Source organism: Pimephales promelas, chromosome 10 (genome assembly GCF_988280905.1).
Source record: "Pimephales promelas chromosome 10, fPimPro1.hap1.1, whole genome shotgun sequence".
Classification (NCBI taxonomy): Eukaryota; Metazoa; Chordata; class Actinopteri; order Cypriniformes; family Leuciscidae; genus Pimephales; species Pimephales promelas.
In genome coordinates, this window is record NC_142778.1 from 7,868,109 (window position 1) to 7,894,475 (window position 26,367).

At 35.4% G+C, this 26,367-nt stretch overlaps 1 protein-coding gene across 2 annotated transcripts in view; it reads right to left on the reverse strand.

Annotated features, from left to right (window-relative positions):
• Positions 1-26,367, reverse strand: part of rasa2 (RAS p21 protein activator 2) — a 51,970-nt gene that overhangs the window by 7,398 nt on the left and 18,205 nt on the right. For both annotated transcript variants that reach the window (XM_039663919.2, XM_089135369.1), the window contains 16 exons: positions 22,256-22,332; positions 18,083-18,166; positions 17,763-17,835; positions 17,485-17,561; positions 15,060-15,161; positions 11,708-11,861; positions 11,430-11,584; positions 9,423-9,537; positions 9,204-9,278; positions 8,768-8,891; positions 8,425-8,531; positions 8,081-8,167; positions 7,892-7,969; positions 6,751-6,824; positions 6,455-6,561; positions 29-111 (listed from right to left, as the gene is read on the reverse strand). In XM_039663919.2, coding sequence (XP_039519853.2) covers positions 29-111; positions 6,455-6,561; positions 6,751-6,824; positions 7,892-7,969; positions 8,081-8,167; positions 8,425-8,531; positions 8,768-8,891; positions 9,204-9,278; positions 9,423-9,537; positions 11,430-11,584; positions 11,708-11,861; positions 15,060-15,161; positions 17,485-17,561; positions 17,763-17,835; positions 18,083-18,166; positions 22,256-22,332 — 1,572 coding nt within the window. The remainder of the gene's footprint in view (positions 1-28; positions 112-6,454; positions 6,562-6,750; positions 6,825-7,891; positions 7,970-8,080; positions 8,168-8,424; positions 8,532-8,767; positions 8,892-9,203; positions 9,279-9,422; positions 9,538-11,429; positions 11,585-11,707; positions 11,862-15,059; positions 15,162-17,484; positions 17,562-17,762; positions 17,836-18,082; positions 18,167-22,255; positions 22,333-26,367) is intronic.

The window sequence follows — 26,367 nt, forward strand, 5'->3', positions numbered from 1 at the left end:
AACACACTTATACGACGGAGCTACTCACGTTTTTGCGGTTAAAGGCACCTTCGTCCAGTTTCTCAACACCGAGGATGTTTTTCACAAGAATGACGCACAGTGCTTCTTTTCCTGGACACAAACACAAAGATACATTTATTTAAACAGCGAAAAATAAATAAATGAATTAATGCATTATTTTTCACACTTGTGTAGGGGGGAGGGCATTGATGAATAATATGCATCATGAAATAAACACAAATGCAGAACCCAGACCTCTTACTGCATGGGTCTGGGGACTGCGGTTCAGACACTTCAGACACGGACACTAAATCTCACATGATATTCTTTAATGACCCGTGACTATGTCCATTCGGGCCGAGCCTGTGGAGCTGATAGCGCACCAACTTGGCCAGCCAACAAAAACACACAGCCGTTTCTCATGCACATTTTACACATTCTCTAATTTCTATTTTCATCTCCTTCGCTAATGTGCATCATTTCGACCACAGAACAGCCAAAGTACACAGAGAACTAGAACTGCACATGCCACTCCAGCCCATCTTGTTCACTTTTTATTGCATCTCCATTCTGAACGTTTACCAGGTGTGTACTGCCAACAGCTGGCTTGCTGTCTTTTCCCGTTCATTTTTACTGAAAAAACAAACAAACAAAAAACTAATTGGAATTGTGATATTTCACTGGCATCTAAACAGTTGAACCACTGAGTACTTAGTAGTACTTTGAACCCTGCCGAAGCAGCTCTAAATATGAAGTGCTATTAAATGAAAGATACAATATGATAGAGCAATAGAATGAACAGTGAGGCGTATAATACATTTTAACTGGTATAATTAAACACAAAAATAACTGAAGAAAATACTCCATATATTTTCTAAACAAATTAAACCAAATGAATATGATCATATCCTTATGGTTACTCTACCTAATATATTTAAAAATTACAAATACAATGATATAGGTATCGGTATTGGCGAGTACCAAAAATTGAAAGTATCGGTATTGGCCAAGTTCTGGAAAAAGTGGTATCGGTGCATACATCCATAATTGAAATACATGACATACTGTACAAGTTTATAAAGAAATAATATTAAAGTATATTTAAGTTTACCATAAATGCTTGTTAAAGGGGTGATTCCACTTTTGTAACTTTAGTTAGTGTGAAATGTTGCTGTTTGAGCATAAACAACATTATCAAAGTTACAATGCTCAAAGCAAAGGAAGATATATGCTTTAAAAGAAAAGGACTACAACAAACGTCTGGTAGTGACTACACAACATTCCTCTAGGGTTAGTGACATGCCCAACCCCAAAATGTACATAAGCCCCGCCCCCAGGGACACGATTTAAATTTAAAGGGCCAGGCAGAAAACAGTGCGTTTTTGCAAACCCTCAAAAAGTGACAACGTTAACAACTGTCGGTTATTTTTTGTGCTAAAACTTCACACACATTCTGGAGACATCGGAGATTTATTTTATATCTTGTGAAAATGGCATTTTACCACCACTTTAATACATTTGTATTTGGCATGTACACTTTAATTATATTACAAAGCAATTGAAATTGCATATAAATATGTATTTAAAGGTGCAATGTGTAATAATTTTGAGTATCTATTAATAGAAATGCAATATGACATCCATAACTCTATGTTGTCAGTGGTGAACAAAGAACGTACTTAATAAACCATAATGTTTTTATTACCTTAGAATGAGACATTTGTGTCTACATAACCGCGGCACCCCCTTCTATGAAAGTCGACTTATTGTGATGTCATATCTACCGTAGCCGAACGCGAACAAACAGCGCTACAGAGCGGCAGCAGAAAGACAAACACCGTTGAGTAGTGACTTTTCCTTTGTCAGTGGTGTAAAATATGTAAATATGTAGTTGGATTGTTTCATATAACTTTCTTCTCCCTCGCTGTGTTATGAGTTTGTTATGTGGGGATAAATGTGCTGGTTACGTTCGTGAGACATCTGATAAGTACTATTGTCATTGACCGTAAAACAGTAACGTTACAGAAATCACCAACCCATCGATCGTGGTCGACAAGTCGTTCTTGGAAGCGTTTTAAGTCAATCGCGAAGAGTTCTCAAAATCAGAGGAAAAAGCCTATTGTGTGTAGTAAATAGTGTCTATGGGATGTGGAGATGCGCACGCTTTTACAATCACGTCATTTTTGCCGCGGGCACCTTTGAGCTCATGCGGATGTGTCGAGTATAAACAAGGCTTTATGCTTTAACCAGTTCAGCCACAGTAATAGCTCATATTTAGCCAGCTAAACTTTAACTACCCTGTTAGAAAAAATATATAGTTGCATAGTTTCATGTGGTTCTTCTGCTTCGCTGGTTTGCTATGTGTGGAGAAATGTGCTGGTGAGGTTTGTGACACAATCAGCTGATTACTATTATTATATTATATATTAAGACCCTTGATCCTCAACTGACTACGGCTTTGTAAACTTTATCATGATGTGGTTTATAATGGACTGTGGAACTATAACAGTGACAATGTTATGGTGTGTTGACACCGAACGCGAATTTAATTATTTGCGTGACTAGATTACATACAAAGTCAATGCAAAGACGCGAATAGATGCATCATTCGCGCTGGGCGTTGCGAATGACGCGAATTGGGTGACGCGTTTGGCGCGATTGTCTTCCGCGCAAGTTGAAGAATTTGAACTCGACCGAATGTTCAAGCGTCTAACTAGACGCGTATTTGACGCTCTATTCGCGTTCGGTGTGAACAAACCATTACCTAATCTTGGGTTACTCTGGCTCTTCTCTGCCGTCTCAGACGGCGATATGTTTGTCCCGTTTTAGCCATCGTAGCTTCTTTGAAAGGGCCGGGTGAGCAGTGGGCTGAGCCCTTAGTGCAACTCGCAACCTAACTGCAAGACACTGCACCTTTCTAGTTCGTTCTACAAGAGATTGAGTCATTAAAGGGGTTCAGCTTGAGTTTAGCCAGTGAAGAACACAGAGCATAACATCCTCAACCGCCTCAGATCTGATATCTGGAGGACAGTTACAAATGAAAGGTGAATGTCTACAGAGGACAATCCATCATTTAGTCCAGATGGTCAGTGGGCTAGACTCAAGATGACCAAATGAGAGGAAATGAAATCATGAGTTATTAGCTTCTCTCCCTCCATTCACACTGTCTCCTAAAAATGCAAGTGTCCCAAACCTTTCAAACTCGTGTTCCAAGAATAAATTCCAGAGTATTTCAGCAATAAAGCGGTGAATAACACGGTGGTCCCTAAATGTCACTTTTCCTCAACTTTACACAGGTGTCCTAGCAGAGTAGCCACTTTCTCACAATACCTTTGGTCTTTATTTTGTCTCAAAATTGTGCTTGTGCCATGTGTTTTTGTTATCAAATGTATTTTAAATGTGACTTTGGAGTCCAAATGCTGTTCGGGTCATTTGCAAGATGTAAACAACACTGGTCCGGAAGCACTTCCTGTTTCAGTTTTTTAACACTACACAAAAGCTGGGATAAAATACAACCAACAGTACATGTAAAACTGAATCAAAAAGTTAAACAACATCTTTAAGATGTTTTCTTTACATGTGAAATAAAGAAAACAGTTACAAACTGAAACAGGAATTGTTTCTGGACCAGTGTTGTTTACATCTAGCAAAATGGTCTATGTGGACATAAAATCACTAGAAAATAACCAGCAACAACTGTTACATCCACAAAACTTTACAAATATTACTCAGAAAATACCTTTATTGCTAAAATTAAGAGAATAGCTTACTTAAAATGAGCTAAGAAAACTCATATATCCCAACATCAAGCAAAACTAATGAATGATGAACATTAGAATACTTGCCATGTGTGTGAAATCAAACGAGAAACGCATTCTGCCAAAGTTACTCCCAGCACAAGTGCTTCAATTATAAGATAAAGCACACAATTGCTTAATAAAATCAGGGAGGAAAATCTAAATGCATGGGGAAAAAAACAACAACGTGCAAACGAGATGATAATCACGATTGTTCCGTGTCAATGTGACCCAGTTTGCCTTCCAAACTCTGCTGGATAGACACACCACATCACCTATTGGTTAGTCAACACTCGTGACCGACTGTAAAAAAAAAAGGGGGGTTTGTACATTTGTACAATTGGAATAGCATATAAAATATTTGCGAATAAAGCCCAATTTCCATTCCATGCGCTCAAGGAAACAAAATCATAATTTTCTGAAACCGGGGAAGCCAATGTGGCTCTAAAAGACTTAAAAGACTTGCGTCCTCAGGCAAATGTGTTTCTATCGCAGTTTATGTACATGTCGTCTTATCTGATAAAAAATTATCCACCTCAATTGAGCGCATGTGTTTTTTTATGCACATTTTCTAGAATTTATGAGGATCTTGGTGTTTTTATCCAGTGTTTTATTTGTATGCGATCTCCCAATAGATGTAATCCCAATAAAAATAGGTGGATGGAAACAGCTAATGTCATACTTAGGGTAAGTTTGTTCAGCTCTCCCATAGAAAAGACAACAACAGTAACCCAGCTTTGCTGACAGTCCAGCAGGAAACAAAAGAAGGTCAAGCCACCATGCTGGCTCCTTCTGAGGTGATCACGCAAAAGGATGTTTATTATTACAACAGTGATAAACGTGCATCATGCAGGGACAACAAGATTTGCAGTTGGTGACCTTGAAATTCACATCACTCCATAGGAATTGACACAGTTGTTTTTTTTCACAAGGTAGATCACTCAAAGGAAATGTGGGAATTATGGTTAGTATGCCATGAAGCTGATCAACAAAGGTATTAGGACTAGGTGATGCATAATGGAGTATATTCACTTATATATTCTATATTAGTCCGCTGGCGGTGCAAAGTGAACCAAAATGTTGTAAATATTTCCTGTTACTTAAGTCATGACTCAGATTTAAGGTATTTGTAATAGGATCCTCATTCAAACATCAATAACAACACTGCTGAGAGAGATGGGAAGTTTGATTGCCATGCTGAGAGAGAGAGAGAGAAAGAAAATGGGAAGTTTGATTCATTTCTGAAAATCATTTATTTTGAACTGCCCATTTCAGTGAATCATTTCAAAACAGCGATTCATCATCTCTCAGAAACTATCACAGAACCTTCCTTGTGAAATTTTGTCATATAGAACACTGTACCGTTCAAACATTTGGGGTCGGTAAGATTTTTAATCTTTTCCAAATTAATTACTCCAGTCTTCAGTGTCACAGAAATCATTTAAAATATGCTGATTTGTTTCTTAAACATTTCGTAGTAATATCAACTTTGAACACAGGTGTTCTGATTAATAGTTTTTTTTGGAAAGCATGATACATTTTTTAGGATTCTTTGATGAATAGAAAGTTCAAAAGAACAGCATTTATTTGAAATCTTTTGTAATAATATTTGCTCAATTAAAATGATTAATTTCTTAAAAAACAATATTACTAACCCCAAACCTTTATTCCAATATCCTCCTTTTATCATTTAATTGTGAAACCTAGTTCCTTATATGTCCAGAATCTACTGACAGCCTTGTTGATCCATAATGAAGATATGAGAAAATATATTAATATATTTGAATATTCATATATTCATAATTTAGAAAATATGTACATTTATGTACATTTATTAATTTTGCGGAATTTCTCAGATCTTCCTTGTTTTAACCTTTTAATTTTTTTTTTATTTAATTTGATGCTGTCAAATTAATGAATCGTGAATGAATTAATATATAAATCGTGAATGATTTTATATATATATATATATATATATATATATATATATATATATAGGCTTATGTCTGTGTGTGTATATATATATATATATATATATATATATATATATACACACACACACACACACACAAAAACTGTGTTAGAAAAATGTTAAAAATGTTACATTTGATTAATCGGTTTGACAGTACTAATGAAATGGCATCACATCCTTTATAGCAGCATTATGTATAGTATTTTCAGCATCGTCCACTCAACAACCCATATAAAAACACTAATTAAAAATGTTCACAATTCTACAAATCATTACCAGCGGACACGCTCATTTTCAGTCCTCTCAACCCAACAACACATTGCTAAATACATGATATCCACTGACACCATTAAGCACACGTACACACCCATGACATAAAGCTGACAGCATAAATCAAAAAGGGGAAACAGAAAGTTTCACATCCAGAGCTGGCTGGCTGGCAACACTACATGAACAGGAGCTACACAAACAAGAATGTGAAACTAAGGACAAGCTAAAAGAACACAGGGATACTTCTGTTATTCCAACTCAGTTTCCATATAAAACCTGCCAGTAAAAATAAGTGTCTGGACCCCCACATTTTAAAGCTGAACTCGATGACTGCCCACAAACAGAACGTTCTTTGGATCATGGACCAAACTGGTCTCCAGGGAAAACATTATCATCAACAGCCGGGAACACTCACCTTTCTGCTTGTGATAGGAGAGCTCTTGATTGGTCACTCGCAACCAGCGTTTCTTAAAGTTCTTCTTTCCTATTCGCTTTCTGCCCTGGGCCCGCTTATGTACCTCTCTGTTCAAAATCATACACACACATAACTGTTAGGTTTCCTGGAAACAATGTGGTTTAAAAAAATAATTAAATAAATAATAGGACCAAAAACAATTCACCCAGACTGACCCTTATTTGAGCTACTCAAAGGCATAATAAATGGGACTAATCAATTAGACTGTTCTGAGAACTGTGGTGTTTTCTACTCACCCCTCCTTCAGTACAAAAGAGTCCTCCACTCCACTAGACTCCTTACTTACATTAGAGGAGATCTCATCTAAGAACTAATGCAAAAAACAAGAGAATTTACACATGAGAATGACACAGAATATGCTTTATAATAAATTCACCCAATACACGGACATTGAAGGCTGGTCAATGGCAGTTACTTCACGACATGATACACATCGCAATACTGTACTGGGAAATGAGTTTATGCTCATATTTAATACTGCTTCTTCATTGTTGAACAGAGGGAAATCGCATGGAAGTTTCAGAAAAGCCATATTGTGAAATATTATTACAATTTAAAATTGTTTTCTGGTTAAATATACTAATTTATTTCTGTGATGCAAAGTTGAATTTTAAGCATCATTACTCCAGTCTTCAGTGTCACATGATCCTTCAGAAATCTTTATAATATGCTGATTTATTATTAATGTTGGAAACAGTTGTGCTGCTTAATACTTTTTTCAGGAGTCTTTAGTAAATAAAGTTAAAAATATAAGTCTTTACTATCACTTTATATCAATTTAACACTGAATAAAAGCATTAATTTCAGTTCTTCTTTTTTGTTTAACGAAAATTAATATTTTCTATATTTTTGATCAAATAAATGCAGACTTGATGAGCATAATAGACTTCTTTCAAAAATGTCCAAACTCGGCACTGTCTATGTTTTCAGTTTGATTTTTTTTTTTATTAAATTGTAACAATGTCCAGTTACATAAATCATGACTCATAAGTATTAGTGAAAACAGATTTAAGTATTTGTAATATGGTCCTCATTCAAACATCAATAGAAAAAATGCTGAAAGAGAAGTTTGATTCATTTTTGAAAATCAAGAATTTCTTACACAATCAGGTTACATTTTATAACCTGAACTAACCTTGCCTTCATAAAAAGGTCAAACTACATTTTAAGGGATCTTGACAGTTTTTTAGTTTATGCCCCCTAAAAATAAAATTTGAATTGAATTCAGATATGAAATACATGTTCATCACAATGTGTATTCAAAGCACTGTATTTAGTGCTTTGAATCTAATATATTGTGAGTAAAATTGTACAGGGCTGTGCTATATTTCGTTATATTGCATAGACCATAAAAAACAATTAGTTAGAAATACTTACCATTTTAACTTTCTCTATACATTCATCTTCTTGGAATAACTTGAAGAAATCGTACATATAGGTTTCTTTAAAGCTAGACTGGAAAAAAAACAACAAAACATTAACAGGTTTTTTTTTTCCCAAAGTCTAGGGGGAAACTTTTGAAAAGTTATTTCCTTCAGCGCACCGTATGACGAATAGCTGACATACCAGTTTGTTCTTGGAAAGGCTGCCCCAGCTGCCCAGAGACTGGATGGTTTTAGAGATAAGAGTAAGTGTGCGGGAAATTTCAGGGTCCTGAGACAGAGAAAAAGAGGAAGATATAGGCGATTCTCCCAACTCATGTTAGTACATTTACTGTTAATTCATTTTTTAGTAAACATGTATTGATGTCTCAAAGCATTCTCAGAAAACACTGGAGTGTCTCAATGGGTCTTTCATGGCATGAATAAATTAGTCACATGCTAAAAAAGGAAGTAAATCATGTTTGTTACAACTAAGTAGGTAGTTTGTTGTAGCTGTGGTGTGCGTGACTGTTTTTGTTGCACACTCACAGGATGATGGGACCTCAGCTGGAATGTGTGTGGAGAGAGAACAGCCACCGCAAAGAACCTCAGAAATATAAAACTACTGACAGCTGAGTACTGCACATGAGGATCCGCTGTGGTAAAACACACACACACAGACACAGATTATTAGTCATGACTGAGTATCTGGCTCCTCCTAGTGGTGAATCAACACAGTCTTACAGGAACGCATGCAGAGACTTCAGTCAGTGTGAGGTATACTAAAACACTGGAACATGCCTGAACAAAATAAATGTGTGGACCCCGCACAAGCGAATGAGAGTGAAATGTGTGTGTGTGTGTGTGTGTCCATGTGCATGTGCTGCTTCACCTGGAAAGCGTTTAGAAGCGAGTTGTCTGAGAGACCTGAAAACATCACACATGAGGGGAGGACAACTGGAGCTGGACTGTGTTATAGACGTAAAAAGCTTATGCACATAACCCTGAAGATTCTCCTAAGAATACACAAACACATGCACATGAGATCAGAAAAAAACACTGAGGGCACAGTTTCTCATCAAATTTCTTAGTCATGGGAATTTATTGCATCCAACCTGTAAAATTACAGGTTATATTATATCAATTTTTACTTGTATATAACTAGGCTGAGAAATTCATAAATAAAAAAAACTATATTAGATGGTATATACAGAATTTTAGGGTTTCATTTTGGATGGCCCAAAATATCTCCTTATTTTATCTGACACGTACAGCCAAATTAAGTACAACAATTCAACAAGAAACCTAAAACAAAACAAAAAAATTACCTTGTTGACCTCCACATTATCACCTTCTTTCAGTTTGACAGGATCAATCTCACAGGTTTTATTTGATTCAAAGATCTGTAAAGCAGAAAGAAAGCAACAAAACATTTTAAACCGTGTAACCAGCTGTAACAATTGTAAAATCTGAGTCACAAATTTCAATGCATCTATAAACAAGTCCGCTTAACAAAAACAACAAACAACTTAAATCCTTTGTCTAACCTCATTGAGAACAGGTATGAGAGTGACGGTCAAGTAACTTCGGCCCACGATCTTCATCATGTCATCTATGCAGCGGGTGGCCAGAGAATTCCCTCTGAATATGGTGTTGGCCTCTCTGCACAGGGAGACAGAGGACATTTTAGAGGACAAAGAAATAGTGTGTGTTTATAACCTAGACAAACTTTGGGGCAAACATAAATAAAACAAAAAAAAAACTATCTGCACACTGATAAATTAAAACAAACAAAAATTAACATAACAAAAACTATACGGATATTAACAAGAAATATATATATATTCAAATTCAAATATTTAATTGCGATTAATCGCATTAATGTCATAGTTAACTCACGATTAATCACACATTATTTTCTGTTCTAAAAGTCTCTTGATTTCTTTTTATCACATTATTTTTCTCATTTTAATGCTCTTATCAACATGGAAAAGTGGATCGGCTTGCTTTGTGCAATTTTTTTTAAATTGAAAACAGCATTAGCATACACTGTGTTCAATTTCACACAAACATTCTCACTTGGAGCAAATAATCTCACACATTCCATCAATAAAAGGATGAAAGAAATACTGAGGAGGTCCTGATATTGACGAGGAGGCGAAGAATTTGCAGCTGTGTGTGTGTTTGTGTGCTTGGCCATCATCAAGCGGTATTTCAGAGTGGATGTGCTGCGATGATGATAGCTCAGTTCACAACGACAAAACTCACAGATCACTTTGGTCTTGTCAATGGAATTTGGCAACTTTTAAAAGTAAAATTTCCATTCAGAATCTTATTGGCATCCATTTCGGCGTCTCGCGCTCCTTATCCACTCAAATTGTAACCTTAACAAACTATTTGGCAGATCCAAACAAGTGTGTGCGGCGTGCCTGTTGTTTTGTTTCCGGTGTAGCTAGATCCACTTGTGCTTTGGTCGACGAAGCAACAAAATGTCCTTGCGCGGCGCAAGACACACGCATGCCACGTCCACGTCCATGCCACGGTTTTTTTTTCACATTGCAAAAGCACGTGAAAAAAAACAAACAAAGTTTGCTAGGCCAAAAAGACTGTTAATCACGCGATAAAAAAAAATTGACGCCGTTAAAATGGGTTTGCGTTAACGTCGTTAATAACGCGTTTAACTGACAGCTGACATATATATATATATATAAAAACACAAAACAAAAACCTATATGCATACCTGACAAAAAATAAATAAATTATATTACCAAACCAAAAAAGTAATCAAATATTAAAAAAAAAAAACTAAAACTATGCAGAACACCAAAACAAAATAAAATGCCTATATGCACACTAGGGTTGGGTATCGAAAATCGAGTATCGATTGGAACCGGGACTAACTTTTCGTTTTTCCCGGAATCGTTCAAAAGTTAAAATTTCGATTCCTAGTTTCGATATATATTTACAGTCCGCCGAGCGGAAGAAGAAACCGCTGAACAACACCAACGAAGAAGCGTCTACCGGAAGTGTTGGCATAACCGCACGAGTCGAACATGAGTAGCTTACGTCGGCGGTCCAAAATGTGGCTTCACTTTTCTAAAAATAACGAAATCTCAGCAAAATGCAAAACTTGTGACAAAAGGAGTATTTGTGACAGAAGGAGTATTTCCTTCAGAAAGGCCGTTGGTTAGCAAGGTTAGCTAATTTTTTTTGACCCTGCCTCTTAAAAGAATCGGAACCGAGAATCTTTAGGAACCGGAATCGAAACAAGGAATCGCAATCGGAATCAGAATCGTTCAAATTCAAACGATACCCAACCCTAATGCACACTGACAAATTAAACACAGAAATAAACAAATATTAACAAAACAAAAAAAATAACCCACATTCATACCTACTGACAAATAAAAAATATATATAAAAAATATGGATATTACAAAAACAAACATCTAATCAAAACAAACAAAAAAAAAAACCCTAAAAACTATATGCATATTACCTAAACAAAACAAAAAACAAAGTAGAACTGTTTTTGTGTGAGTGTGTTACTGAACTGTGTATTCTCCAGCTCCAGGGCAGCAACAGCGGTGAGAAAGGGAAGCAGTCTGTTGTGATGGAGCAGAAGTCTGACCACAGGAAGCAGTGCTTCATAACCCAAACTCTCCCTGCATATATCTCCCAGAACATGAGCCGCTGATGCGGAGATCGGCTAGAGACGCAAAGAAACCGGAAGCAATAATTAGATGCAATAAACGAAAGAATGAGTGAAGAGTGTGTTCGATAATTAAACATGACTGCCAGTCTTCCAGACAGAAGGGGGGCGCTATTGTACCTTGACATCAGGGGATTTGAGGATCAGGTTTCGGAGAGCCGTGTAGCAGGCAGAGGACAGGACGTTGTCCTCAGTGTACGTTACTTTCAGACGTAGAGAACCCAGATCATCTGGCTTAGGCTTCGTACCATTTCCTTTCGGCTGTAGCAAGTACCTACAAAACACAAAGCAAAAAGACATTTCCCCTTTATAGCTATTTTACAGTGTCGCACAGCTTCATCATTCAATTTGCAGCATTATATTAAAGGGTTAGTTCACCCAAAAATGAAAATTAAGTGATTAATTACTCACCCCCATGCTGTTCCAACCCCGTAAGACCTTCGTTCATCTTCGGAACACAAATAAAGATATTTTTGATTGAATCTGAGAGCTGGATCAGTCCTACATAGACTGCCTAAGGGACTGGCTCTTGACGGCCCATAAAGTCATTAAAGAAAAGGTTTAAATATTCCATGTGCCTACAGCGGCTCAATTATAAGTTTATCAAGCGACGAGACTACTTTTTGTGCGAAAAAAACATAAATAACGACTTTATTCCACTATTCCATTACTTCCTTATGGGCGCATGCGCGAGAACTGAGACGAGGACGTTCTCCTTCGACTTGTTACGGGCTGCTCACGGCTTAGGAGTTTTACCGCCACCTACCGTATAAGATGATGTGCTGATATAGCTGGAAGTGCAAAACTTTCTGTTTACAAGCAGAGGAAGATGCGCGCTGTACATACGCTTTTCAATTAGCGTATTTTCCGCACTACAAGGTGCACTTAAAAGCCTTTAATCTTCTCAAAAAACGACAGTGTTCCTTATAATCCGGGGCGCCTTATATATGGATCATCATTTTATACGGTAGGGGGCGGTAATACTCCTAAGCGGAGCAGCCGGTAACAAAAAGCAGTCGAAGGAGAAGAACGTCCTCGTTTCAGTTCTCGCGCATGCGCCCATAAGGAAGTAATAGAATAGTCGAATTAAGTCGTTATTTATGTTTTTTTCGCACAAAAAGTAGTCTCGTCGCTTGATAAACTTAAAATTGAGCTGCTGTAGGCACATGGAATATTTAAACCTTTTCTTTAATGACTTTATGGGCCGTCAAGAGCCAGTCCCTTAGGCAGTCTATGTAGGACTGATCCAGCTCTCAGATTCAATCAAAAATATCTTTATTTGTGTTCCGAAGATGAACGAAGGTCTTACGGGGTTGGTACAGCATGGGGGTGAGTAATTAATGACTTAATTTTCATTTTTGGGTGAACTAACCCACTAACATAATTATTTAGTCATCAAGTTTCCGTCACTCACCGCGTCACTAAACTAGCTTTGCGTATGCGAGTTGAGACATTTTAAAAAGCAAAAAAACAATATTTAATTTCCATGAATCAGTTAAAACTACACACACACACACATGTGTGTGTAACTAATTTTCTGATAATACTTTCTATATGCGTGTCTAGCATGCATCATTTTATCCTATGTGTCATTTGCATTGCTCAAACTACAAAGTACAGGAATTAGTGTGGCAAGACTATGTTTAATAGTGTCAGCGTCTGTTTGTGTATGTGCGCTTGTTTTATGCTAGGTTCATGCAAAAGCTCACCCACGCAGTAGACTCACTGCCCTCATTCAAAACATGCAGATCAGTATCAACAAGTTCCCTCTCAGTCTGAACACACACACACACACACACTAATGCACGCACATACAATGTTTACACAACACTACCGGCAGGACGCTGTGATCCACAGGCTGAGGACACAGGGGAAGCGGGCAACGGAAGCAATCCACCCAAAACACACACCTACACACACCCACGGTCTCTCAAACGCTTCTCAACAACAACAAAAAACATCAGAGATGAGACACAATTGCAGCTGAAATCTAATTGATGGATGCTGCAGTAAGCGGTCATCGCAAATGTCTCTAAAGTAATGCTGAAGTATGTTCATTTAAGCTCTGACGTCAGAGGTGGTGCTCTCATGTCTGATTGGGCTGATAAGGCCAGTGGAGAGCTGGGATTGGCTGTTATCTCTCTTCCTCATCTGTTCGTCGGTATACCTCACTCAGACACTGAGATCAGCATTTTACAGCACAGCATGGAAGTGCGCACATGCACCAAACACCTCATAGTAGAACTGGGTCAAATACAGAGGGGTCCAACTTATTAAAAATACTTCTATTTTGCAATGTCTAATTATGCTTTTCAAATATTACCTTTCATGCAGTGTGTAATATAGCTGTTTGTCAATGTAAAAGGACTGCAAAGTTTTAAAGATCAAAGTGCATGACAAATCAAGTCATTCTCCCCTAAAAGAAAGAATCAATTCTGAACTGCTGAAACAAGTAGTCAGCAATTCCAGTTTCATTTCCTGTTACATACCTTTGTAACAAAGTAACACATTTGCATGATGCCAGCCTATGCTCTTCATTGGCTGACTGTGAACAACTTCTACTTTGACCCGCCCTCAAGCAAATGCACTTTGCATGCACTTCAAATGAGTAAGGACTTGATAGGGTAAAACTAACTTTATATCACTGTGTGTAAAGTGTTGAGAAAGAGCTGAAATTCAGATTTGGTGATTGGTCTACCGGATTGAGTTGGAAACAAAGCGCCAATCAAAACAGAATGGTCGTCTGACCAATCAGAGCAGAGTAGCCTCATGGAAAGGAGGGGTTTAGAGAGACTCCACATTGGTTACAAGTAAAGCTCTATACATTTGTATAGACCATTTCACAAGATGTAAACAACACTGGTCCAGAAGCACTTCCTGTTTCAGTTTGTAACTGTTTTCTTTATTTCACATGTAAAGAAAACATCTTAAAGATGTTTGTTTAACTTTTTGATTCAGTTTTAAATGTTCTGTTGGTTGTATTTTATCCCAGCTTTTATGTAGTGTTAAAAAACTGAAACAGGAAGTGCTTATGGAGCAGTGTTGTTTACATCTTGTGAAATGGTCTATAGATCAGTAGTTACACCACGTGATTTCAGTGGTCAAAAAAACTTTACATTAATAAGCAGTTTTGTTAATATGATCATTTAAATAATAATAAGAGTTGTGCGAACTACATATTGTAAATTTGCTGAATTTTTTATTAATAAACCTGGACAAAAACTAAAAAAGAATAAATAGTTCACGTGTTCCACCTTATTTTTCAAAGCAGAAGTAACTATTTTCTGTGAATGCACGACTTCCAATTAGAAAAATAACAAACAAATAAATGCTGATTATGATTACGATAATACATTCAAGTAATATGATAAGAAATACCAGTTTGCAATTTTACATTAAAACAATGCCAGCAAATTGAATATTCAATATAATGTCCAGTCCTACTTCTGAGTGAGTGTGTGTATGTTCTTACCACGCTTTGTGGACATGGTCGTTTCTCAGGATTTTCACAGATACCCGTGTCTCTCCGAGGAACACGTCCGGTGCCAAGTTACCATTATTCCACAGCTCTACCCTGCAAGGGAGAGTACAAGAAAGTGTACATTAGCTAAATGTTCATTTTTAAAACACAAACAGTGCTCTGTTTCAATGTATTCAACCACCGGAAAGGCACACATTTGAACTTCTCCCATTTTCAGCCAAACTGAATCTGAAATTCAGGATGCAGAGTATAGATGCAGTTGCATCAAGGTGGGTTAGTCATTTTTCTCTCCACTACTTGAAGAAGCTTTTTCTCATATCAAACATGCACACAAATAAATTGCCTTTGAGTGGAAAACCAACAACACACAAAATCATGCATAAACACACACACACACATTAGTGTCAAGGTCTAATGTGCCGTCTGGTGGTCTCACCTACTCTTACCTGTTAGCTTCTGCAGAGGGCTATATGGGACAATTCAGAGTGGCACATTATGTGTCAAATCAGAGCAAAGCCACATTCATCAAAATATTTTTGCCATTACATACAGTCTTTCAATCAAATAAGCACTCATCCCTGATTATCATAATCATCCACAAACATTCAATATGTGCAGTTATATATCGTTTTTAAAAAGGCTTCGCACAAAAACAAAAGTCTGCACCCGGCCAAGAGAAGCAAAAGTTAAAACATGATGAACAAAACAAAAACAAAAATACATCCAGCCAGAAGAGACAAAGATGAAACAATGACAACACAATAATGAAGTAGAGAATAGAAGAGGACAAAATCAAGCAAACACACAAATCCAGCCATTACAGCCAAAGATTAAACTGACAACGCAACAAAGAAGTGAAAGGACTCACTTAATCTCAAACAAAGAAACAAAACAAAAACATAGGCTAAGATGAGACAATGCCAACACAATAATTAAGAGAAGAGAACAAAACAAAAACAAACATCCAGCGAGGAGAGGCTAAGATGAAACAATGCCAACAACACATCAATGGAGAAGAGAACAAAACAAAACAAACAAACATACATCCAGCCAGGAGAGGCTAAGATGAAACAATGCCAACAACACATCAATGGAGAAGAGAACAAAACAAAACAAACAAACATACATCCAGCCAGGAGAGGCTAAGATGAAACAATGCCAACAACACATCAATGGAGAAGAGAACAAAACAAAACAAACAAACATACATCCAGCCAGGAGAGGCTAAGATGAAACAATGTCAACACAACAATGAAGAAGAGAAGAGAACAAAACAAACAAACATCCAGTCAAGAGAGGCTAAGATGAAACAATGCCAACACAACAATGAAGAAGAGAAGAGAACAAAACAAAACAAACATCCAGCCAGGAAAGGCTAAGATGAAACAATGCCAACACAACAATGAAGAAGAGAAGAGAACAAAACAAAAACAAACAAACAAACAAACATACATACATCCAGCCAGCCAGCCAGGAGAGGCTAAGATGAAACAATGCCAACACAACAATGGAGAAGAGAACAAAACAAAACAAACAAACATACATCCAGCCAGGAGAGGCTAAGATGAAACAATGTCAACACAAAAATGAAGAAGAGAAGAGAACAAAACAAACAAACATCCAGCCAAGAGAGGCTAAGATGAAACAAAACAATGCCAACACAAAAATGAAGAAGAGAACAAAACAAAAAAACATCCAGTCAAGAGAGGCTAAGATGAAACAAAACAATGCCAACACAACAATGAAGAAGAGAAGAGAACAAAACAAACAAACAAATAAACAAACATACATGCATACATCCAGCAAGCCAGGAGAGGCTAAGATGAAACAATGCCAACACAACAATTGAGAAGAGAACAAAACAAAACAAACAAACATACATCCAGCCAGGAGAGGCTAAGATGAAACAATGTCAATACAAAAATGAAGAAGAGAAGAGAACAAAACAAACAAACATCCAGCCAAGAGAGGCTAAGATGAAACAAAATAATGTCAACACAACAATGAAGAAGAGAAGAGAACAAAACAAAACAAACATCCAGCCAAGAGAGGCTAAGATTAAACAATGCCAACACGAAAATGAAGAAGAAAACAAAACAAAACAAACATCCAGACAGGAGAGGCTAAGATGAAACAATGCCAACATAACAATGAAGAAGAGAACAAAACAAAAACAAACAAACATCCAGCCAGGAGAGGCTAAGATGAAACAATGCCAACACAACAAGAAGAGAAGAGAACAAAACAAACATACTGTCCATCCTACCGGAAGAGGCAAGGATGAAACATTGCCAACACAACAATGAAGAAGAGAAGAGAACAAAACTAAATAAAACAACAAAAACATACATCCAGGAGAGGCTAACACGAAACAATGCCAACACAATAATGAAGAAGAGAAAAGAAGAGAACTCACTTGATCTCTAGTTTCTCTATGTCCTCCTCCTCCACCTGGAAGTGTGACCTCCCCTTGTAACTGCTTGACCTTGTGACCTGCAGAAACATTGTGAATTGTATTTGAATATGGCTAATGCTACAAATGCATACCGCATCCGCGAGAAATCATATCTCAGACATGATTAAAATGAATGACGATACCTCTTTTTATGTCATTTAAGTTGGTTCAGAAACATGATTTAGACTCACAAAATCAACATTCATGAACTATTACTGAACGAATGGATGAGGCTGTACCTCAAAATGAAAGGTCTCCTCAAACTGAGGGTCGCTGGTTTTCTTCTTCACTTTAGTTTTTTTCTGGTCAGACCTGCGAGAGAGAAAAACAGAAAGACAGACAGCAGGATGTTATTATTGAATCAGAGCGGATGTTATGTACTCATTTCAGCCTAGAACGGTGACAGAGGCCGAAACGATCTTATGACTGACTGATTTGGAAACAGTCACAATAATGCATGTTGACTGTTTTCAGTACTTCATTAAAAACCTTCAAGTTTTATGTAAACCCCTGTTCCTTTACAGTAAACCTTGTGATTTATAATGTTTAGAAAACCTACCTGGCGGGCCCTACAAGTGTTACTGTGGCGTACGGGTCACAGTTCTGTCCACTTATCAACGGCAAACCCTGACACGCAATTATCCTGCAAAGACACACACATTAATGAGCCTGTTATTAAAAGTAACATTAATATCAAACCGCAGAAAGCTCTGTCCATATGAGACTAAACAACACACCATTCAAGTCAACATCAAACTGCATTCTTAACCAATTTTACTTGGTTGACACATTTCCAAGTGAAACAGGATATTTAGGCTACTCTTTTAGGCTATAAATAATGGCTAACTAACTACTTGCCATTTTCCCTTGAAATTAAAAGCACCAATATCACAAAATCAATCACAACAAGATCATAAACATGTAATAATAAAGAAAACAGGGTCCATTTATTATGCCATTTTCTCCATCCTGACCAGATTTTTATTTCATTGTTTATTTATAAGCATAATAAATAATAAAGATTAAATTGATCGAAAGTGACAGTTAAGATATTTAAACTATATATATATATATATATATATATATATTATTTATTTATATAATGTTCTATTCAGCAATGAATAATTATAAATTTGTATCACATTTTTTAACAAAATATTAAGCAGCAAAATATTAAGTGTTTTTGACATTGATCATATTAAGAAACGTTTCTTGAGTGGTAAAGACTGGAGTAATAATGATGTTGAAAATGCAGCTTTGATCACAGGAATAAATTACATTTTAAAATATATTAAAATAGAGTTATTTTATATTGTAATATTACTTCAAAATATACATATACACATTTTATGTGAGTCACGAAAGTAAAGGTATTTCACCTTTTACAAAAAAACTATAATTTTCTTTAAAAGAAAAAAACAACAACTTTCATTTACTTCATTTACAAGTTGCTTTCGAAATCGCATGTTGTATAACGTACAGTAGGTACTACATTTGGTTTGAAACTTACTTTGCAACCATTAAAAAAGTATGTTATACATAGTATTCAATTCAATTCAAATTTATTTGTATAGCGCTTTTCACAATAAATATTATATACATACATACACAGAAAGTGCATTTCAGAAATGTACATGGAAAAATACATTTAATTAATCATTAATAATTTAAGGCATAACATATCGCCGGCATTGAGTCGTCTCTTCACAGTAGTAGTATGAATGATATTTGGACGTAGTGCATCCCCATGTTGTCACTGTCACCTGACCTATCACATCAGTTGCGCTGCTACACTGCCATTAACATCTCCTTTCTTACGTGGCCTCATGGGATAGTAAAGTGTCCATCGAATGCACACTTTCAGAATCTCAGAATCTTCGCCAACTGTTTTTCAAATACTATGCGCCAGATTTACTAACAGCTTCCAGTAGCACCAGTGCAAACCCTCTTTTGGTGTTAAAAAGCTACTGTCTGGATTTATTAAAGACACAGTGAAGAAAAAAAAATAAATAAAAAAATCATGGAATTTTTTGCACAGCATCATGGGAAATGTAGTTTTTTTTTTTTTCAAATTCCACTATTAAAAATGATTATTTTAAAAACAAAGTTGTAATAATGTTGGCTGACGGCTTCAACAACCTTGTAGCCCAAAGAAAGGCTGTCTTTAAAGGTTTCCTTAATGGAGAAAATGAATGGAGTTTTTACTTCTGGAACCCGACTGTTGCACTCCATTACAAGTCATTCTCAAAATTCTGATAAAATCTTATCTATATTAGTTAGCTAGACATTAGACAACACTGCATTGTTGTAAATTCTTCTGGTTCAAATGTCACCAATGTATAATACATGCAACCATACAACCAAATGTTTGCATTTGCAAGGCACATGATCACCAAAAGTAATATATAGTGCCAAAGTAGGAGCTCAGTGAACTGGCCCCAAACCCTCTCAGCCATCCTTATTGTTGAACCCTGACGTTGACTTTGTCAGAGGTTCCTCCACGTCACAAGTTAAAATATGAATGAATGAGAGCATGAGAGGATGAAAGAAGAACGTGTTTATAAATGAAGGTGTCAGATAAGAAGGGCGAAAGCAGAAGCACTGCTATCCAAGACAGGAAGTAATTCACACTTGTAGTCGTCATGGTGACAGCCGTGAAGCGGTGAAGGAAGGTGAGAAAGAACGACAGAGAGGGAGAGAGCATGAAAGAGAGAAAAAAGCAGTGTGACGCCAAAACAAAACCACAGAAACAGCGCAGTGCGGGCTTCCTGCAGTCACGGCATCGCTTCCTCTTTCGTCAACCTGCTCTGTGGGAGAGTGTGAATGAACAGCGATGGCCAACATTAAACACAGAGATGCACGTCAGCAACTCTATATTGAGTCAGACCATTTTTCACACCATTAAAGAAAATACACACAACCCTGTAGTGGTGTGAAGTTATAGTCCACAGCGTACACATGTCGTACCTCATGTATAGTGCGTGTAATGTACAATGAAAGCACACTGGAAAACCAGATAATGGTACAGTACCCCCTAACATTTTAGGTTATTATTATATTTGACCAATTTAACACATTAGCATGTTTACAGTTCTCTGCTTTTGGTTAATGGTCACATGACATGCAGGAAAACATAAAATATTTAATCTAATTTAATTAGAGTTGCACAGTTAGGTAAAAAAGTGATTATGTGGTCATGAACTGCACTTGGATAAACATTTAATCTTATAAGAAAACTGAAATACATTATTATTATTATTTTAGAAACTCTTTAGTTAACTATACTTCTAAAGTGATAGGGATGAGCCGATATGAAAATTTTGGCTTATATACCGATAAATCTTTATATTTGAAAGCCGATAACCGATATATTGGCCGATAAATCTAAATCCCAATTTTTATATAACTTTTCAGAGCCTGATTGCAAAAACATAAGTCCCACCATTAAAATTCGTGTCGCAAGCACACAATTATAATTTTCTCATAATTATTTTATGCAGTCTATATGACAGCACGTTGCATTTAATTGTATTTTCCTATTTGAAGTGATTTCTGTCATATTTTAAGCAATTCAAAACCATCAAGTGTCTCAGCTGAAAGAAATAATACATTATTTATCTGCCTAATTTTCTTATTGGGGTTAGTGACGATAACATTAAAAATGAACATATATCGGACGATACCAATATGGTAGCCGATATATATTGTGCATATAAAGTGATTATTAAACTTAATGTTCTACAGTAACTAATGTTAACAGATACAACTTTTTAATTAACTGTAAATTAAATGTAAATTAACTGTATTTTTATAAACAATTTGTATAAATAATACATTGATCATATTGATAATTCATTTTAACTAATGTTAACAAATAAGACCATATTGTATAGTGTGTACACCATTATTTAACTCAAATAATAAGACAGAAATATATTACTATTGTTAAAAAAAACCATTTGTACTTTAATATAAAAATAATATTTGATTTTTTTACACTAAAAGTTACAATACTAGTATGTCTTAAATTCTTGAGGGTTTAATGTTTGAAAGAATTTACTTTGGCAGAAAACTACAGAAAGTCCTTTAAGGTGGGTTTATAAACAATTCTGGTTACAAATATAATAAAAATGAAGAAAACTGTCCACAAAAAATGTTGCAAATTATGCGAATTTGAAAATAAAGTGACCCTGGTTCACACTGTTATACGCAGCATGCAGAGATAGAGTTTCAATTTTATTTCTATTCATTGATTTGAATGATTTAATTAATTTTAAGCTTTTCATTTACATTAACATCATTCAGTATAGTACAAACTAGAATAGGAAGGGATTAAGGAATAGTGAAGTAGAACAGATTGTTTCTTCATGAACTCACCAACCCACTGCGGACAATGGATACTACTATAATATGGATATTGGATACTGGTAAAACATCTACTGTAATATAATGAAATATAAGTGATACAGCCTACAGTATATGCTGTAACAAAAAAAAAAATTCAAAATTGAATGGCAATCAATGGAAAAAGACTAGTTAAGACTTCTATCAGCGGGGGATAAAGAGCCCCTGCCGACTAGCCAAACCTTGACTTCATGATATCCTGTTTCACATCGAAGTATGTAACGTTACAGAAGTACAATGGGTTGTGAATGCCAATTCATGTTGTGCTGCTCAATCACATTTTAAAAAAACACACAAACACACGCAATGACTGACAGGCATCACTTACTGAACCACAAGCTGCTGGCAGACGGATCCATTCTCTGTGATCAGTTCATTCAGCTTCATCTCTAAATGAACCTTCCCCTGTCAAAGTAGAAAGACTTCTGTCACAATATCCAACACACACTGTAAAAAAATATTGATGGTTTAACTTAAAAAAGTAAGTAACCTGGTTGCCTTAAAATTTTAAGTTTATTGAACTGGAAAAAGTGAGTTAATACAATGAAGGAGATTAATTTAACCATCAGAAACTCAAAATTATATGTTATCTGAACTAAATAAATTATTTAAGTTGATTTAACAAAAGAAAAAATGTTGTGATTACTACACTGTAAAAAATATTGTTGGTTTAACTAAAAAAAGTAAGTAACCTGGGTTGCCTTAAAATGTTAAGTTGATTAAACGGGAAAAAGTGAGTTAATACAATGAAGGAGATTAATTTAACCATCAGGAACTCAAAATAATAAGTTATCTCAACTAAATAAATTATTATAAAGTTGATTTGACTAAAGAAAATATGTTGTGATAACAAATCTTGAAAATATTTTTTACAGTGCAGATGCAATTACACTTCATTTGAGCTATTTAAACACACACACACACACACATTAAGTTTTTTTTTAATCTTTTTTTATCGTGGGGACTCTCCACAGACAATGATTTTTATACTGTTTTATAATGTGTTTTGAGGGCCATGGCGCTGAACATAAACTTTTAGTGTCTGGACTTTTATCATGATGGACATGTTTATGATATAATGTTGAAATAACCTATCCAGCCAGTCAAATTTGTTGAGGCTGATAGTGTCAGAATGAGAAAGAGTGCAAACATAGGAAGATAGAGAAGAAAACGACATAAAACGCCCACATACTCCTACGCAATATTTTGTGCAAGTTCCTTTGAAAAATGACACCGAGAACGCACCAATAACTCAACATTAACAGATATCCGAAGCAGACATATACTATAGACCTAATTGTTAAAAATATATATTTTTTATGCAATATGAAGTGCCAAAAAAAAAAAAATCTATTCAATCGTGTCATTAATCATTTATTCCTGGAAAGTAGAGATCGGTTTGCAACATAAAGTATATTTACAATATCTGTTAATCGCTAGTTTTATAACTATGTGGAAAGAAACAACTTGTTTTGTGTACATTGGTTGTTTAAGGTTTTTGGTGTACGTAAGGGCGTTTTGAACATCGAGATGGAGGAACGTCTTTCTTGTGATTTCAGCAAGTTCAGGGCGACTCTGAACGTTATCGGATGTAACTGCCACCCACCTTTTTCTCGTGCTCAGGGTCAAAGACACATGAACCACAGTGTTTAACCACTGTCGTTAAATAAAACGGTAACATTTGAACTCAAGGGTTATTAAGAGCCAATCGATATTTTTCAGCATTTTGACGACACTTTATATTTTGATATCTGGTTTCCTTTGAGTGCGAAAATAGCCATGAGCATGTTTTTCAGTAAAGAATGTCTTATAGAAGAAATACAATATAGTAGAAATTAAGTTTACTAAAAAATTTACTAAATGTATGCAAAACAGAAGTGAATAACCTTTATTATAAGCACTGATATAACAATGCACGGTAATATAGAGTCAATAATGTTTATTAGGGCTCTCAAATGATTAATCGCGATTAATCACATCCAAAATAAAAGTTTGTGCTTACATAATATATGTAGGTGCACTGTGTATAATTATTTTGTATATATAAATACACACACATGCATGTATATTTAAAGGGTTGGTTCACCCAAAAATGAAAATTCTGTCAGCATTTACTCACCCTCATGTTGTTTCAAACCTCTATGTGTTTATTTGTTCTGCTATACACAAAGGAAGATATTTGGAAGAATGTTTTAATCAAACAGATCTCATTCCCCATTGACTACCATAGTATGTATTTTTTTCTACTGGTAGTCAATGGGGAATGAGATCTGTCTGATTAAAATATTCTTCCTTTGTGTATAGCAGAACAAATAAACACATAGAGGTTTGGAACAACATGAGGGTGAGTAAATGCTGACAGAATTTACATTTTTGGGTGAACTAACCCTTTAAGAAAAAAAAATTATTTATTTATAACATATATATATATATATATATATATATATATATATATATATACATGCTTGTATATATTTAAGAAATATTTTCATGTATATACTGTATATATATATATATATATATATATATATATATATATATATATATATATATAAAATAATTATACACAGTGCACCCACATATTATGTAAATACACAAACTTTTATTTTGGATGCGATTAATTGCAATTAATCGTTTGACAGCCCTAATATTGATAAAAATATTTTAATATAATAAAAAACAACAGACTTCTCAAAAACAATTCTGTGTGAGAAAAATCAGTTTCAAAACTATTAATTGTAAATATTAATAAAATATGAATTGAAAATATTAGAACTTCTTATTTGGACTGATTTAGAGAAAATAATCTTATCAACTCAACACATTTTTTTTTTTTTTTTACGGCTAAAGGATGGAATACACTACACGACTTTTAAAGACTTAAATTATACTTTAAAATGGTGCAGTCAGTTGTTTTATCTGTGCTCATGAGTCAACTATTGAGGCTTATTTGTTACACGTGTTCTGTTAAAGACAGATTTAAAAGATAAAATTCTGTCATTACTCTCCCTCATGTCATTCCAAACCCGTAAGACTTTCGTTTATCTATAGAACACAAATGAAGATCTTTTTTGATGAATTCTGAGAGCTTTCTGTTCCTCCATTGACAGCAACGCAACTGACACTTTGTCACTTCAAAAAAAAAGTTCATAAAGAGATTGTAAAACTAATCCATATGAATTGAGCTGTTAAGTCCAAATTTTCTGAAGACAAACGCTCGCTTTATATGATGAGCAGATTCAATTTAGGCTTTTATTCACATATAAACATTCATCAACTCACAGATCAGTTGTGGTGGTAAACTGAAGCTCAATCGCTCGACGTGCGAGAACCGAGAACCAATGAGGTTCATTCTCGTGCGTAATGCAGGTTCAGTTGAGCTTCTGTTTATGTTCACTGATCAATGTTTATATCTGAATAAAAGCCTAAATTGAATCTTTTCAGCATATAAAGCGATCGAATATCTTACGAAAATTTGACTAAATCGCTCAATTCATATGGATTATATTTACAATCTCTGCTGTCAACACAGGGTCAGAAAGCTCTCAGATTTTCATTTGTGTTCTGAAGGTAAATGAAAGTCTTATGGGTTTGGAACGACATGGAGTAATTAATGACAGAATTTTCATTTTTAGGTAGATAGAGGATAGGTTCGGCAGCAACGTGTCATGCATTACGACATGTGCTCTAAAATCAGCTCAAAATATCAAATGTGTTTTAATATGCTCCGACTGGATGGAATCAGTCTGTGCCCATCTTACTCTATGCGATTTTTTGACTGTCCAAAATCTGCTGACATACTTTCAGCAATTATTGTCGATTCTTCTAGACTGCAAATCGGGCAAAAATCTGAGCAAAAGTCATGTAGTATATTCCAGTCTTAAAGCATCACTACAAACATATCTAGCAAGTTGCAATAAACTAGCCAACTGACACTGTTAAAAAAAAAAAAAAAAAAAGGTCAAATAAAATTGAACAATATTCACAGTGCTACTTAAATACATAGAGAAATCATTGCAAATGTATTACAAGTATTCAAAATGTTGTCAAATTTCAATTAAAACTGATTTTATAAATACACATACAAGCGTAAAAAACACGTATGCAAATCGTGGTTGCTAAGTATAATTTCCTTGCTTGGCAAACTGCTATTTGAAATTGTCCTCCAATTAAAGGGATAGTTCACTTTGAAATTATTTTGATGTGTTTTAGCTTACCTCAAAGGCAGCCAAGATGTAGGTGTCTTTGTTTCCGCAGTATTTTCAATTTTTATATTTTTAGGTCAAACCGTTCATGTCTGTTAGTCATATAATGGAGGTCTATGGTCACCACCTCAAAGAGCATGCACAGAGAAGTCCAAATTAAACATGATTTAATGACTTGTAAATGTAAGTACACATTGATGGCCTAAGACACGATACGAGCGGTTAGTGTGAGAAA